Genomic DNA, 16,134 nt, shown 5'->3' with positions numbered 1-16,134 from the left:
TGATTTCTGGGTGCTGAGCAGAAACAGGCTCCAATCCAGAGCAGGTGGCGCCACCAGAAGCTTCCCGCTGCCCTGCTTGGCCCAGTCTCCTAAGGCTGATGGGCCGCCTTCAGGCCTAGGCCCTCCCCGCCCCCCAGCCACTGTTGCCATGTCCTGTGTCCTCCCAGGACACGCCAAGACTCGGGAGTGGACGACTTCCTCCTGGCCGCCTGGTAAGATCTGTCTCTCTGACACTTGTGGGGAGCTCCTGGGCACCAGGGTCAGACAGCTCCGGGGCCTGGGAGGTACATGCTGCCATGAGCCCCCAGGGGACCACCAACCACTTTCCTGGCCCTAACAGGAGGGGAAGAGGCGGGGTCAGAGATGCTGTTCTGGTTTGGAAGGCTTGAGTGAACCCTAGGGGTTCATGGGCACTTGGTCCCCAGCATGGTGATGTTGTAGGGGAAGAAGGTTTAAGAGGTGACTAGTGGAGAGTGACGAGGTCGTTGGGGACATTGCCCTCGGAAGAGTTTAATGCTGGTCTGGTGGAGGAAGTTAGTTGAGGGCAAGTTGTTATAAAGGAGCAAGACCAGCCCCTCCCGCTCTCTGGCTTCCTGTCTCGACATACAATCCCTTACACACACACGCCCACCATTGTGGCTCCATCCGCCATGAGAAGCCAGTACCATGCTCTTGGACCCAAATAAACTTCTTTTCTTTATAAATTATCCAGCCTCAGGTAATTCATTACACCAACTGAAATGGAACTGAGACTACATCAGAATAGCACCGATGACTCATCTTCAACAGGTGTCCATTATCTGTCTAAGCCAGATTCGCAGAGGGAGTCCCCACAATGCTTCTGGGAAGTTTGAGGTTCTGCAAACCAGGTTACCTGGCTCTGGCCAGAAAATGCTGTCCTCCCATTTGATACAAACAAGTCTTGTGGACATGGAGACTATCTGGTCCCTAGGGACTCACCAGGCTACACAGAGGGTGCAGGGCCCACCCAGTAGCCTGGGCTGTGAGACTTGAAGCTTCCTACGGCAAGTCTTTCTGGAGGATCTCTCTAGTTGGTGCTAGGCTGCTGCTTCTAGAAGCTCATGCTGCCCCAGGGAACCAGAGCACAGTCATCTCTGTCTGCCTAGGTCCTGCCTCCCAACTCTGACCACTTCTAAGCCGCCGAGGTCCCCACACCCTGGACCACACCCAGCAGCCCCGCGGAGCTCCCTCTTGGGGCCTGCAGTGGTTGGCACGGGAACTCTCAGCACTTTGCTGGAAACCTTACGGGCTTGCTGTGGCCTCTCTTTGGGCCTCGCCCCATCCTTACTTCTTGGTGAGGCTCAGGAGGACCTTCCCAGGGACAGGCCACTCGCTGAAGAGTCTTTTCCCTTTCCATCCCACCCGAGGCCACCCATTCCTCACCCGACTCACCCAGCATGCACAGAACTTTCGTTTGGGGACTTTTTTCCTATCTATTCTTGACCTACATGCACTTTTCCATTCTCCAACCAGGATAAAATATCTCTGTGCAGACGGTCTCTTACTTACAGTGGCCAGACTTAATGGACTTGATGGTTTTCCAGTTTCACAGCGATGTGCAAGTACACCTAGGACACCGTTGTATAGATTCCGAGAAATTGCTGGAAACTTCCAACACTGTTATAAGACAGGCTTTTGTTGGATGATCTTTGTTCAACTTCAGGCGAATGTAACATTCAACTATAGCAGCCTCACCACCGTTGGGCCTGAGCCCACCTGCTCTCCCAGGCTGGGGATGGAGGAGGCGGGGCTGACCAGTGAATCTGATGATGGGTTGTTCCATCAGGATCCAGGGCGTTCACTCCTGGCCTGGCCCCTGACTCAGGAAAACCTCTTTATCCAGGCCTCAATTTCTCCACCTTTCAAACAGGTGAATTTGGTGTCTTCATCAACCTTAGTGCCCCCAGGCCGGGGAAGAGGCTTGGCGTGATTGTGATTCTTCTTTGGGCAATCTTGCCTTCCAAGTATGATTAGAGACATTCTATGAAAACAGTAGCAACAGCCAGTGACGGGGTTAATTATAGTAATGAGGGGAGACAGTAAATAGTGAGGATCTGCTTATTTCCCAAGTCCTTGAGGATTTTGGTCCTCCCCCGCCCCCCGATTTTGGTCCTCTGGGCCACTAGTGTGCAGAAAGTACAGAAAGCCTCAATGGCAGTTACTAATTTCCCCATAGGTGGATTATATAGAGCCGGGCAGGAGCTATTTCCATCCTGCTGGTGACGGGGCTAAAGTTAGAAAGTGATCGCCAGGGAGACATTCTTTCTAACTGATTGAACTGGAGCGGGAGGGAGTCAGGAGGAGCAGACCGGCCCTGGAGAGGCCAGGCAGCCTCCGGGAGGCAGGAGCCCGTAGCACAGATGCTGTGAGTCTGGGGAGAAGGCTGCAGGGCAGGGGCAAGGTGGGCAGGGCCTCCCTCTACCCACCAGGGTGAGGCCTGCAGGGGAAGAGTCGGGACAGGAACCTCCCCAGCCCGCAGCCTGCTCCCACTCTACCAGGTGCCAGGGCACCCCAGTGTGTGACCACAGCGCTGATCCTCATCTCTGAATCACCCTTTGATGAGGTCCCATTTCCCATCTGCACCCCGTTATTAAGTGGACTCCATGCCTGGTCACCCTTGCTCCCCAGCTCTGAGAAAACTGCGATGGGAAGCAACAGCAAGGCTCCGGAAGTCGTAGCCGGCCCAGCCCTACACCAAACTTAAGTCCCCTCTTCGTCTCTAGCTCCATCAAGGGCGGTCCCCAGTCCCCGTGCCTCTTACCCACCTCATAGAACAGTACTGAGCTACTGCCCTGGACTGAACTTGGGGGGTCCCAAGTTCACCCAAACCACCAAGCCATCCCCTCCCCCCAGGGCTCCCGACAGGGGAGGGACCTGCGTGAAACCTCACAGACCCCTATTACTTCTCTTAACACAAGTCACATGCATTCAATGCACAGAAATGAGGACACACGGATGAGCAAGATTCGCTCGTGATTCTCCCAGAGACGATCATGTTCTATGGCCCTGTGCCCTGTCCTGTTCCGGAACCTGCTATTTGTTATGTATTAACGCATCGAGTTTGGTGTCAACAGGGACATCCGTACATGGTTGACTTTGAAGAGTGCCCAGTGTGTCGTGGGAGACGCTCCTCTTGTCAGCTCCTCAGGGTGGCCTTTGGGACTGATTCCGGTGTGAACATTGCCACCAGGACATCCTCCATCCCTTCAGCAAGGTTTCCCCAGGACCTGATCAGCCACTGGCAACTTTCTGGGCACCAGGCATAAGCCATGGACAAAACGGAGACCTGTGGAGACACATCCCTGGGCATCTCCCGGATCAGTTCTTTCTGTGACTGGGTGGGGCAAGGCTGGGCAGAAGGGCACACCCTTACTAGGTTTGTCCTCCCCTCCTGGGACTACCCTGCCTGTCAGGTGCCCCTCTGTTCCAGGTTGGCCTGGCAGTGATGTCTGGGCATGACCCATGGGGACAGAGCAAGCCCCAGGGGATCAGGGAAAGTGAGCCGGTTCCCCGGCCTGTGCATCTGGTCTTGTGACCCCCCTGGGGCAGGCTGCACTGGGTGGCTGTTTTACCAGATTGAAATTGGGCCATCCCAGATAGTCCAGAGGCACCCACCTGCCGCCTAACCTGCTCCCACGGAACCCTGGCCTAGCATCTGGGGAGGGAGGGGAACCCAGGTTTCCCTCCCACCGCCCAAGGCGTCAGGCCCAGGCCCTGCCCCCTACCCAGGCCTCCGCCCCTGCCCGTCCTACGCTCCGGGTGCCCAGGTAGCTCCGGAGCCCAAACCTGTCGGGCCGGTTTGAGAGCTGCAGGGACAGAGGGAGGAAGGCTGCCGAAGGATGCACAGCCTGCCCCGTGGTCGCCCGCACACTCTGCCGCTTGAGACCGACCTGCCTACACCGCTGCCCGCCTGCCCGACCCCACAATGCGTGCGCCAGGCCTCCTGGCGCCCCTGCTGGGGCTGGGCCTGGGGCTGGCGCTGAGTCTGCCGCCCCCGGTGGCCACGGACTGCACGTCGCTCGGCCCCTCCGAGCGCCTGGCATTCTCCCCAGCGGCCAGGACCCGCTGGCTGGCCCCCCAAGTCAGGGCACCGGGGCCCCTGGACCCCCTTTATGGCATGGTGCGCCGCTTCCTGTCCGTGGTGCAGCTCAACCCCTTCCCTTCGGGTGAGTGCGCTCCTCCCCTCTCCTCCCCTCTCCTCCCCTGGTGCACCTCTGGCCGCTGGTCCCCAGCAGCCTCCCTGTCCATGGGCACGTGGAGGGGAGGGCAGGGTCCCCAGCATCCCGACAGCTTTCTTCCTCCCAGAAGTCCTGGGGGCAGGGTACCCTAGGAAAAAGTTCCAGAACCTTCTGGTGTGACCTTGGGCAAGCCCCTTTCCCTCTCTGAGCCTGTTTCTCCTCTAACTGGAGGACCTTGGGTTAGAAGCACATGACATTGGCCTGGCTCATTCTCTGAGTCTGGTGGCACCTGGGGTTGAGAGGGCCAGGGGTGGGGTGGGACCTGGAGGGGAGCTGCTAGGCCAGGCCCCTTCTGGGCTTCGGCCTCCCCTCCAGGTCCAGAACCTGCCCAGAGGGACTCCCCTGGGGCAGCGCTGAGGCCCAGCAGGATGGCCTCAAAGATCCCACTGGGCCTGGCAGTGGGGAGGGGTGACGCAGGGCCAGGGCAGTGGCTGTCCCCGAAATTTCACCTTGGCTCTTTCCCCACAGAGTTGGTAAGGGCCCTGCTGAACGAGCCGTCCTCCTTGAAGGTGGATGAGGTGAGAACCAAGGCGGACCTGCTGGCGTGGGGCCTGGGGCTGAGCAGGAGGGGTCGTCTGGCAGCTCAGTCCCCTCTGCCCGGTGCTTGCCAGGGTGGGGTCTCGGTCATCCCTCCTCCTCTCCAGGGGTGCTGCAGTGGCAGGCCTGGGTTCCAGCCGCAGCTCTGCAGTGACATGGAACCTCCCTGAACTTCAGTTTTCTCATCTGTAAGATGGTAGCCGGGAGGGACACCGTGTCCTCCTTACATTGACCACCAAGAAGAGAGACACGCCCTCCACCCTCGCTTCCCTCTGCATCCGGGGAAGCCAGGCTGGGAGGGGGTCGGGACCGCCTGACGCGTTGCCGCCCTGCCAGGTGGTGCGGTACGAGGCGGGCTACGTGGTGTGCGCAGTGACCGCGGGCCTCTACCTCGTGGCAGTGCCCACGACCGGCCTCTGCTTCTGCTGTTGCCGCTGTCGCCGGCGCTGTGGTGGCCGTGTGAAAACTGAGCACAAGGCCATGGCCTGTGAGCGTGGCACGCTCATGGCCTTCCTGCTGCTGACCACCATCATGTTGCTGTGAGGAGCGGCCCTGGCTGGGCGGGAGGGCCGGCCGTGGCCCAGACCCTCGGACGCCGCGCGACTCTTTCCTCCTCGCCTTCCTCCCGCAGGGCTGGTGTGGTCTGTGCTTTTGTCACCAACCAACGCACACATGAGCAGATGGGGCCCAGTGTTGAAGCTGTGCCTGAGACACTGCGCAGCCTCCGGGGCCTGGTCTCCGATGTCCCCGGGGTGAGCACCAAGTAATGCCCTTGTCCCCAGGTGCCTCCTGAGCACCAGGCCCAGGCAGGACAGAGCAGAGGGGGTGCCCTGTGTTCATAGCCTGCAAAGGGGAAAAGGGGCCCTTCCTTGGCACACGTGGCCACCCCCTGCTGGGGAGTCGCTGACATGAGTAACTGCCCCTGTGCTGTCCCCAGGAGAGAAGGGGCTGCCAAGGGACAGGAAAAGTGGCTTACAGCCTTGTGTTTGTCTAGGAGCTCGAGGCCGTGGCTAAGCAGTTCTCTGTGCCCCAGGAGCAAGTCTTGAAGGAGCTGGACGGTGAGAGTGGCGTCAGCAGGCCCCAGGGCCCTAATCTTGGCCTTCTCCTGGTATACCGTGTCACAGCGGGATGGCCCAGCTGGCTTCCCAGCACAGCAGGCCCCCTGCTGTGGGGTGGAGAAGCCAACAGCACCCCGCAGAGCCAGGGCTGGGACCTGGGGAGCAGGATTGGGGTGGGGGTAGGGTCACCCTCAGCTCCTGGGGGCCAGCTCTGAGAATGCCCTACGCCCTGTGTTCCCCAGGGATGGGTGAGAGCATCGGCCCCACCATTCACAGCCAGCTCAGGAGCACCATGTACTCGGTGCTGGCCTCGGTACACAGCCTGGGCCAGAGTGAGCTGGGCCAGTGCCTTGCATGGGGTGGGGCCCAGCAGATGACCAGCCGGGCAGGACCACCCTCACCCGGCCCTGAATTTCCAGCGGCCTACCCCACCCATGATGTCCCCATCCCATCATCCCAGATCCCCGTGTCCTCGGGCATCTCTGCCCACTTCCTGGTTTAACGTGCCCTGGGGCAGTTTCCACTGTGACCTTAAAGGTCAATGACCACAGGTCCCTTTGGCCAGAGGGGAGGACTGTCCTTCCTCCTGCAGAGCCGCTGCGGAGGCCAGGAGCTGTGGCGTCAGCTCAGGCCAGGTGTGGGTCTCAGCCCTGCAGGTCTCCACGGACCAGCTCCGTGCCCTGAACAGCACCTCGGTGGCGCTGCGGGAGGGACAGCAGCAGCTGGTGCTGGCTCTTGAGAAGCACCGAGACCGCCTGCTCGCCCTGCTGCAGCAGCCTGGGTGCGGGAAGGACTGCACAGACACCCAGGACCGGGCCCAAGCCCTGGAGCTGGCCGCTGACTTCACCCAGGTGCAGGCCGGGGGCAGAGGCTTGGGGCTCTGAAGGGACCCTCCAGCATCCTCACGGCCTGGGGTTTCCTGAGGCCCACTGCCCTGGTCCCCTCCCAGGCTGCTCCTTCCCCTCCTGAGCACTAGAGCCCAAGGCCAATGACCTTCACCTTGGCAGCCAGTCAGAGCTCTCCCCAGGACACACATGGTGCCTTGGACTTCACGCACACTGCTCTGGCAGCTGGGCTGAAGCCGTCCCCACTTGACACCTGAGGGCTCAGAGACACCCGCCCCTCCCTCCCGCTGTTCCCTAGACATCTCGCCCCTTTGCAGGTGCCCCCTGTGGATAATGTCTTGCATCACCTGAAGGGTGTCCCCGAGGCCAACTTCTCCAACATGGTCCAGGAGGTGAGCGCCCACTTGGGCCCCCTGACTCCTCTTCCTGCCTGGGCACTCACAGACGGGGACCTCAGTTTACCTGTTTTGAAGTGGGAATCCAGTTGAACCTAAGACTTGAGGCCACACCTGTCACCTCGGGCTGGGGGCTCATGCCGCCCGGTCCTTGACGGAGGCAGGCCTGGGGTGGGGTGGGGTGGGGTGGGGGTCGGTGAGCGAGCCCCTGGCTGAGCTCCGCAAGGCGGCGGGCTCTCCTGGGTGGAGACGCCCTGGGGGAGGGTGCCGGTGAGTCAGCACCTGTGACCCAGAACCTGGAGTTGGGGAAACAGTGAGTCAGCCAGGCAGGTGGCTGGAGTGGGAGGTCCTGGGAAGAAGGAAGTGGGAGCTGAGGTGGAATGGCAGATTGGAGCTGAACTTCTGGAGTCAGGGCTGGCAGTCCCGTGCAGGATGGACGGGACAAGAGGGGATGGCTGAGGTGACCTGTTGTCTGGGAAGGGACTGGGAGTGGAAGGACGGGGTCTCTGGGGAAGAAGGGTGATAGACCGTCAGACGGGGCTTTGCAAGACGGAAGCAGAGACCAAGAGAACCAAGGGACTGTGACCCGAGCAGAGAGCAGCCGGGAGGGATGCCCGCCCTCTGAGGCCTGGTGACTTGGGACCCCCAAGCTGGGACACCGGCTGGAGGGTCGGAGGCCCAACCCCCTGGTTCCTGCAGGAGAACACTACCTTCAACAGCCTCCCGTTCCTGGTGGCCATGCAGATGGAGCTTGTGATCAAAGGTGAGCTCCCCGGGGCAGGCTCTTCCAGGAGACAGGAGGCTCTTCCAGGGGAGAGGAGTGGGGCAGTGGTGGTCAGGGCTGTCCTCCTTGGTGGGCCCGCGGTAGGTCCCAGGGGTTCTTCCCTGGCCCCTGGGTGCCCTCTGCATCCCCTGAGAGCCTGTGGCTTCGGGCAGATCTGAAGGAGGCGGTGGCCCAGAAGCCAGAAGGCATGGGGACACTGGCTGAAGCCTTCCCTGAATTGGAAGCAGCTCCCCGCTGGAGCCGGGCCCTGGAGGAGTTGGAAGAAAACAGCCGTCCCTATCTGCAGGAGGTGCAGAGATACGAGACCTACAGGTACCCAGGGGCCCTGGGGCCGGGCAGGGTGGGTGTCCGGCCTCTCTGTTGCTGGAGCCCCACCTCTAGCCCCCGCCACCCCTGACTGCCCTGCACCTCTGCCTGTTTTAAGTCAGGACCCCTGATTCCTCGGGCCTCCGTGTCTCTACCTCGCTGTGTGCCGGGACCTAAGCAGCAGGGCTTCAGGAAGCATCCACACCTGCTCCTCCACACTCTAGCCCTGGGTCCCGTGCCAGCCCCTCCAGGGTTCCAACCCCTCTGTGACAGGTGGACGGTGGGCTGCGTGCTGTGCTGTGTGGTCCTGCTCGTGGTGGCCTGTAACCTGCTGGGCCTCAGCCTGGGCATCTGGGGACTGTCTGCCAGAGAGGACCCCAGCCAACCGGAAGCCAAGGGCGGGGCTGGAGCCCGCTTCCTCATGGTGTAAGAAGCCCCCACTTCCTGGGAGACCCTGGGCAAATGGCCAGCCATGGGCCTCGGTGTCCTCATCTGCATAAGGGGGTTGCACTAGAGCAGGAAGGATGGCCAGAAAACTTCCCCGTGCGCACCCACACACACCAGGGACAACTGAGGTCCTCAGGGGGCGTGCTTCCCACTGGGTTCAGACCAGAGCCTCAGGATCCAGGCAGCAGCACCGCCAACACAAGGCAGAGTCCTATTTCTCCACCTTCCCTACACTAGCTGTTGTCTAAGAGGGTGCTGCTGCATACAGTCGGGCAGGCTGTTCACTGCACAAGGGTGACAGCCCTCGGGAGCGTGGGGGCTGACTCCACCGCATGTTTCATTCTCCGAGCCTCAGAGCCTGGGTGGGGCTGTGGCAGTCTCACAAAAGAGCCTACAAGTCAGTGGCACCTGGTCTAAGAGTCCTTACAGCCCATTGGGGTGCTGCTCCTGCTGGCCAGCCGTGCCTGGTGACCCCTTTTGAAGGCTGGGTTTTGGATCGGGCCACCTCCACAGGCACTAGGTGCCAGGCAGACCTGGCTCTGTGCACACAACAGCCGTCCCCTTCTCTAGGCTGCCAGGGCCAGCAGGACCCCAACAACAAGGTGGGGTGCAGTGGGACCAGGAGGGACCTCCCGGGAGGCCCAGTCCCCCTTCCTGCTCCCCACAAGACTCTGCCCTGCAGTCCACTCAGACCATGCTGGCCCTGGGGTGTGGCTGGGGACGGAGGGCTGACCTGGGCAGCCACCCTGCCCCCCTCAGCCTGCCCCTCGCCCTCCCCAGGGGGGTGGGCTTCAGCTTCCTCTTCGCCGCGCCCCTCATCCTCCTGGTCTTCCTCACCTTCCTGGTGGGCGGCAACGTGCAGACCCTGGTGTGCCGGAGCTGGGAGAGCGGGGAGCTCTACCAGGTGGGCCTGTCACCGCTCCGGGGACCCCGAGCCGGCGGAGGGAGGCGTGGGCAGAGAAGAAGGGTCGAGAGGGAGAGAGGGGGGCAGAGTGGGCACAGAGACAGGAAGGCCCAGGGGACAGGACGGGGGAGAACCCGTGCGCCTCCAGACAAGGACCTCGTGGTCCCACTCACACCTGGCCCCCTCCCTCCTCCCACTCTGAGCCCGGGGCCTGGGGCCCTGGGTGCGTTTCGGTGGTGAGATGGGGGTTGGCCTGGGCTGACCCACCACCCTCCCAGAGAGGCATGGGAATCGCCCCAGCCAGGAGGGGCCGGGGGCTCATTCAGGTTACAGGCCAGCCCTGGGTCTGGAGTCCCCGAGATGCTCCCCCCAGCCTGCTCTGCCAGGGTGGGCCCAGGGGAGCGGGCAGCCTTGCCACCACGCTCACCCCCGTGTCCCCCTGTCCATCCGCAGTTTGCAGACACCCCGGGGAACCTGCCCCCATCCCTGAACCTGTCCCACCTTCTCGGCCTGAGGAAGAACGTCAGCGTCCTCCTGACCTATCAGTGAGTGGGAGCCTGGGCTGGGGGCAGGAGGGCCTGCGGGGAGGGCAGAGTGGCTGTCCCCGTAGGGTGCTGTGGCCACCAGCTCCCTTCCTCTGTGTCCACCCTCCCCCAGGCAGTGCAGGGAAGGGGCTGCCCTCTGGAAGGTCCTGCAGCTGGATGACTCCTACAACCTGGAGAAGTACCTGGATATCAGCCAGGTAGGAGAACATTCCAGAAGGCTGTGAGGACCTCTCCTGCAGATACTCCTCCTCAGGTCCCGTTTCTACGCAGGCGCCGTTGCTGGGAACCCAGGGAGACTGGTTGAGGTGCTCGGGGCCTGGCCCAGGACTAGAGCCAGGCCCCTGCCCAGCGCCCAAGGCCAGCCTGACCCCGAGGACTCTCCCTGTGGCCCCTGGAACTTGGGGCATTCGCTCGCCAGAGGTCACACAGGAAGTTGGTGGAGAGGCTTGCCCATGCTGGCCAGGGGCAGCTCTAGAACAAACCAAAATGCCACCTCACGAGAGAGGGGACGTACTTTGAGAACATGGCTCTAAATGTGTGGAGGCTGTGAACCTCCCCTCCTGCCTCCCTTGGTGCCTAGTTGAGGTGGGAGGTGGAGCCATTTCTGAGCGTGTCCTAGGAAACCCACACCCCTCCCTGGCCTGCCCCTGCTGCCCTGGGAAGCAGCAGGCTGACTTCTGCTTCTGCTTCCTCGCGAGAGCACCCCAACTCCTCCCAGGTCCACCCCGGTTCTCGGTCCATGGGGCCCAGTCCCAACTCCAAGCCTTAAGCTGTGTGACCTGGGACAGCTGGCTTAAGACCTCAGCTCACCCCTGTCCGCTTCTTTACCCAGAAAGGAGGTCCACTGAGCTGGCGTACCCTGGTGAGAGGCCAGGGGCACTGCCCCAGGGGTGAAGGCTGCCAGGATGGCCCCTGGGCACAGGGGACCCCCTGCCCTGCTGGCTGGAAGTCCTGGCTCCAGGGAGAGAGGTCTCAGGCCTGGTCCTGGGAGAGGAAGGGTCCAGCTCAGGGAAGAGATAGAACTTAAGGTCCTCAGAGTCCACCCGGCAACTGACCCAGGTGACCTTAGAAATTTCGTCCTCAAGGAAGAAAGCGACAGCTGATTATGAAGAGATCAGTGAGGCAGGCGAGCCTTCTGGGGCCCACTGCATTGACCCCCCATACTGAGACCCCCTCCTAGGAGGTGAGGGCTTTTCTGTCACGGGGAGGGGGCAGCCTGGGCGAAGTAGCAAGCAGAGATGGACTGCATTTTCTAATTTGCTGTGCATCGTCCAGCAGATGAACCCCCCTGTCTGGTTTCAGTTTTTCTCTGTTAAACTCTGAGACTGAACTTTCATGAGCCCTAAATCTCTTGCCGTGATGGTAGGAAAAGGCCAAGGATCTTTCCTGGAAATGCAGTTGTCCCCCTCCCTCCCTCCCTCCCTCCCTTCCTTCCTTCCTTCCTTCCTGTAGTCCACAAACTTGGGCCTCAGCCAGTACGTGGGAGTCTCTGCTCTAATGCCAGGGGCTTGTGTCTAGAGTAGGTAGCCGAGGTCCCACGGTCACGGGGGCTGATGGCAACTGACAAGTAGACAAATGAAAAAAAGGTGATCTCAGAACCTCGGGCCCTGAAAAGACCTCAACTCTGCAGATGTGAAAAAGAGGGGCCGGATGGACAGGGAGGCCTGTGCTTGCAGCCTGGTGGCCAGTAGATGCAGCGCAGAGGCTGGGTCCTGGAGAGTGTGCAAGGAGGTTGGCAGGGGGCGGGGTGCGTCTGGTGGTCCTGAGGGCCGGTGACCGCTGACCGCCAGCCTGGGGAGCGTCTGGGACCCTGGCTTGCCACCTGGGCGTGCTCCCCATCCTCCTCCTCCTCCCCCAGTACACCCACAGCCTGCAGCAGAACTTGCAGAACTTCAAGCCGAATGTGCAGAATCTGGAGCTGTTGAGCCCGGAGGCTCACCGGGACCTGGAGGCGCTGCAGAACAGTGGGCTGGAGAAAGTCCACTACCAGGCCTTCCTCGTGCAGGTGGACAGTGGCCCTCAGGTCCCCGCAGGGTGGAGGGGCCTCAGAGAGGCCCTCACCTCCCAACCCTCCCAGCTGCTCCGGGGTCCTCCCTGCTGGGAGCCGCCACGCCCTGGGCCCACCCCCTGCGCTGTTCCTGGTGCTGAGCCCCCTGCAGCCCGCGCTGGGCAGCTCTGCCTGGGCTCCACCAGAGGGCGCCTCCTTCTGTTGTTGTTTTGGGAAATGTCTGAAATGTCGCCAGGGGCCTCAGCACTCATCCCTCGTGGTGGCCTCTCCGTCTGCCCTCAGATCCAGAGGCCTGTGGTGAACACGGACCTGGAGCAGCTGGCCCAGGAGCTGGAGGGGCTGGCCCAGGCCCAGGTGAGAAGCAGGCAGAGGAGGCCCGAGGGTGCGGGAGGCCAGGATGCTTGCATTGGAGAGGGGATGAGGGCAGAGGCAGGGGACTGAGGGTCCCCTCACCAGTGACAGCTGAGGCTCCTGGTCCTCAAACTGGGCTGGAGGCTTTGCATCATCTGTTCCAACTCAAGTTCCGCCACCAATTGGCTGTGTGGCCTCGGGTGAGTCGTTCAGCCTCTCTGAGCCTCAGTTTCTTTATCTATAAAAAGGACTGACGTTGCTTCAGATCAAATGAGGTAACTGGCCTGATATCATGGGTATCCTATGCACACGCCTGTCATGGAACATGCAGGGACAGGTGTGGTGGGGACACCATGACAGATGCCCTCCAGGGGAAGAAATGGCATTTTGTATTCACAAATATTTAGAGTTTGGGAAGTTCTCTTTGAGACATCTCTGAGACCCTGCAGCAACCTAGCTTGGTGGGCAGGCAAGGAGCGTCCCTTGGTGTCTGCAGATGCCACCATAGCTGATAAGGGTCCCGTGGCTGACTAGGGTGCCCCACAAGCCAGGGGCAGACCTAAAACTCAGGCACAGGTCTCCCTGGAGCTGAGGAAGTCTCCTCTTCTGCCTCTGATCCTAGCACTCCCACCTCCCCTTCGTGGAAAGTCTGGGTCAAGGATTCTCAGGCAGAGCCTGTCTTGCGGGGCGTGGGGGACATTCTGATCTCTGTCCACTCTCAGGGCAATTCTTCGTTGGGGCAGCAGCTGAGAATGGAGGCCCATGGGCTTAGAGATCTCTATCGGGAGAAGGTTGTCCCCCAACAGAACCTGGTGGTGAGTCCTGAGGCCCAGGGGCCTGCGGCCTGCCCGGGAGAGGGCAGTGAGGAGCAGGGAGGCCCCGGGGGCCACGTCCACCCCTCGCACCCTCCCCCACCAGCATGGTCTCTCCTGCACAGGCAGAGCTCAACCTCAGCGTCAGGGCCCTGGAATCCGCTGCCCCTCGTCTTCAGGTGGCCGTAAGGGGTAGGGCAGTGGGCTGCAGACAGAGGGAGGGCCGCGGTGAGGTGGGAAGGAGGTGGGGTGGGGGGCCTTGGGGACCACCACTCAGCCTCAGGGTCCTCGGCGCTGACCCCCCTGCTAAGGTGAGCGGCGACTTGTGGGGAGTGGCTGGCTGCTGTCCTGCTCCCTGAGGGGGACAGAGCTGAGGCTCCTCTCCCTCCAGCTGCAGACAGCGGGCGTCCTGAGCCAAGTCGCTGACCTCGAAAGAGAGCTGCCTGCCAGGGCCGCCCGCATCCTGATGAACGTGAGTGGGGCTGGGGACCGGGCTCCACCCCAGCCTCTCCTTTAACCCAACCCTCACGGTGGCTCCCAGGGAGGCCCATCCTGCCCCGAGGGTGTCAGGCCTGGGGCAGGGGCCTCCTGGCCTCCTGGCCTCCTGGCCTCCTGGGCCTCCTGCCAGCCTGGGCCTCCTCTTTCTTGCAGGAAAGTGCCTGCTTCCTGAGCCGGGAGTTGAGCTACTTCTCGCAGTACTTGGCCTGGGTGAGAGAGGAGGTGAGTGGGGGCTTGGACCTTGCCTGGCCTCAGAGCAGCTGAGGGTCACCCACACCCAGGGCAGCAGCTGGTCACCCTGTCCCTTGGAGGTGCCCCAGGCTTTCAGGGTTGAACCCAAACTCCCAAACCTGGCATCGGTACCCCTGGCTGATCTCTGCCCACCCACCTCTGCCCAGCGCCAGTGTGAGCTGGGAGGGTCCTGGCCATCTAGAACGTGCCGTCCACGCCGTGCCCCTGGCCTTCTGTGGTCAAAGCCCACCTCCTCTTCCAGGCGCCCGCTGGCCACAGCCTCTGAGAGCTGTCCTGGCTCTGCACTGGCCACAGGGCGCTGGCCTGGCCTGAGTGGGTCTGTGCACATGCATGTGTGTACGAGCAGGTGAGGTCCTGTGTGCCTGCACGTGCACATGTACGTGCTGGCTGTCCACCGAGGATCACTGAGAGCTCAGTGCTGGGCACAGGGCGGGCCTAGCACGGGCGAGCCCCAGCACCAAGGGCAGGAGCGGAGCAGAGGCATCTCCATCTCTGGGCCTGCACCCTGTGCCTGCCCGGGGCCGCTGCCCGCATCTGTGTACGGTGTGCAGGGCCACAGCCATGTCCCTGGACCTCTGAATGTCCCTGTCCACCTCTTGCTGAATGTGAGGCACACACCCGAGGGGCAGGGGTCTCCACATGTGCCCGCCTCCTTTGCCAACACAGGTGACTCAGCGCATCGCCACCTGCCAGCCCCTCTCCACAGCCCTGGACAATGGCCGTGTGATCCTGTGTGACATGGTGGCCGACCCCTGGGTGAGTGCCCCGGCTCATCAGGGCCCGTGGACATCGAGCCCCATAGATGGGCAGTGTGAGCAGGCCATGAGGCGCCCCCAGCCCGGGGCCTGCTCCCTGCCCTCCCAGCGCTGGTCACAGCTGTCCCCGCCCCTCGCTGAGCCAGTGCGGAGGCTGCAGAGCAGCTGGGAAGGCCACCCGGCCAGCTGACCGACCTCACACCCCTCCAGAACGCCTTCTGGTTCTGCCTGGCCTGGTGCACCTTCTTCCTCATCCCCAGTATCATCTTTGCTGTGAAGACCTCCAAGTACTTCCGTCCCATCCGGAAACGCCTCAGGTGAGGGGCTGCCAGGATCTCAGGGGTCAGGGGGGACACTGGAGGCCCAGGAAGGAGTCTTTATAGACACTGGGCCCTCATCCCCTGCCCTACCTACTCCTGAAACCTGGCAGAGAAGAATCATAGTCTAGGCCTGAAGAGACACATGCACTAAGGAGTTCCGTGGCCCGGAAGTCCTCCCCTATGTCTGCCCCACATCGTTCTTACTGTAACACATCCACCCAAGCATAGCATCTTAAAACTCTTCCTCTCTCTTGGAGGGCCTCAGAGGCAGGAACATCAGGACTTGGGTTTGTCCCTGTGTGGGAGCTGGGGTTCTGTTCTGGGGACACTTTCCTTTTGCTATGCCGCAGCTCTACCAGCTCTGAGGAGACTCAGCTCTTCCACATCCCCCGGGTCACCTCCCTGAAGCTATAGGACCCAGCAGGTGAGCTGCTCCACCCCTCAATGCTTCCATGCTGGGGGCTCAGGGGTGGGGAGCAAAGGGGCTAGGACCAGGGGTCTCCAAGAGGGCAGGGAGGCTTGGGGACCTGGTGGCGTCTGGGTCCGGCTCTGGCCATTCGGCAGTGGATCTGACAGGCGGGAGCCCTGGTCCCCGCCCCCCAGCACTCTTTCCTTCCTAACAGGGCAAGGTGCCCCCTGGGACTGCCTGTCCCCCCACTTTGATTCAGCCTGGACTAGAGGACTTCTGTAGCTCTTGCCCCAGAGCCCAAGCTGGCCCCAGACCTGGGCTGTCCCCCAATTCCACCTTCCCTGGCCCCATCCTGCCTGTTCCCTTTCCACCCTTCTCTGCTCATAACCCCCTTCATTCACCTCCCAAATCATACAGCACCTGCAGGTTCCTCCAGGTGTCTCGCCCTTATCCTCCTTGCTGCAATACATCAGCACCAAGGAGCACCTGTTCTTCACCTATTGGAACCCCTTCCCCAGCCCCTTGGGTGGGACAGAAGCCCTGCCCAGCCCTGCCCTGTCCCCACCCGGGGCCCCCTCTGTTCCTCTCCAAGCTCCTCTTGTCCTCACCTCCCATCAGCCCCAGATTCCCTCCTGCTCCCTTCCCAGCC

The 16,134-nt window shown here is 61.9% G+C and overlaps 1 protein-coding gene across 1 annotated transcript; it reads left to right on the top strand.

Annotated features, from left to right (window-relative positions):
- Window positions 1-3,946: 3,946 nt before the first annotated feature.
- Window positions 3,947-15,490, top strand: Prom2 (prominin 2). Its single transcript, XM_027919814.2, has 23 exons — window positions 3,947-4,187; window positions 4,728-4,777; window positions 5,133-5,335; window positions 5,428-5,548; window positions 5,791-5,854; window positions 6,097-6,186; window positions 6,503-6,705; window positions 7,017-7,091; window positions 7,794-7,857; window positions 8,031-8,190; window positions 8,458-8,610; window positions 9,412-9,535; window positions 9,989-10,080; window positions 10,193-10,277; window positions 11,939-12,085; window positions 12,371-12,442; window positions 13,162-13,254; window positions 13,377-13,436; window positions 13,649-13,723; window positions 13,903-13,971; window positions 14,668-14,757; window positions 14,967-15,073; window positions 15,427-15,490. Exons 1-23 carry the CDS (start codon window positions 3,947-3,949, stop codon window positions 15,488-15,490), a joined length of 2,502 nt encoding a protein of 833 aa, XP_027775615.2.
- The last annotated feature ends 644 nt before the right edge of the window (window positions 15,491-16,134 follow it).

Source organism: Marmota flaviventris, chromosome 14 (assembly GCF_047511675.1).
Source record: "Marmota flaviventris isolate mMarFla1 chromosome 14, mMarFla1.hap1, whole genome shotgun sequence".
In the NCBI taxonomy this organism is placed as follows: domain Eukaryota; kingdom Metazoa; phylum Chordata; class Mammalia; order Rodentia; family Sciuridae; genus Marmota; species Marmota flaviventris.
Note: the sequence above shows the minus strand (reverse complement) of the source record. Positions and strands in the feature narration are given on the sequence as shown.

What these genes read in the sequence shown, in the direction of transcription:
- Prom2 (XM_027919814.2), top strand. Translation starts at nt 3,947, where the DNA reads ATGCGTGCGCCAGGCCTCCTGGCGCCCCTGCTGGGGCTGGGCCTGGGG. An exon ending in GGAGCCCGCTTCCTCATGGT is followed by an intron (nt 8,611 to 9,411) that starts GTAAGAAGCCCC and finishes CGCCCTCCCCAG; the next exon opens with GGGGGTGGGCTTCAGCTTCC. An exon ending in ACCAGGCCTTCCTCGTGCAG is followed by an intron (nt 12,086 to 12,370) that starts GTGGACAGTGGC and finishes GTCTGCCCTCAG; the next exon opens with ATCCAGAGGCCTGTGGTGAA.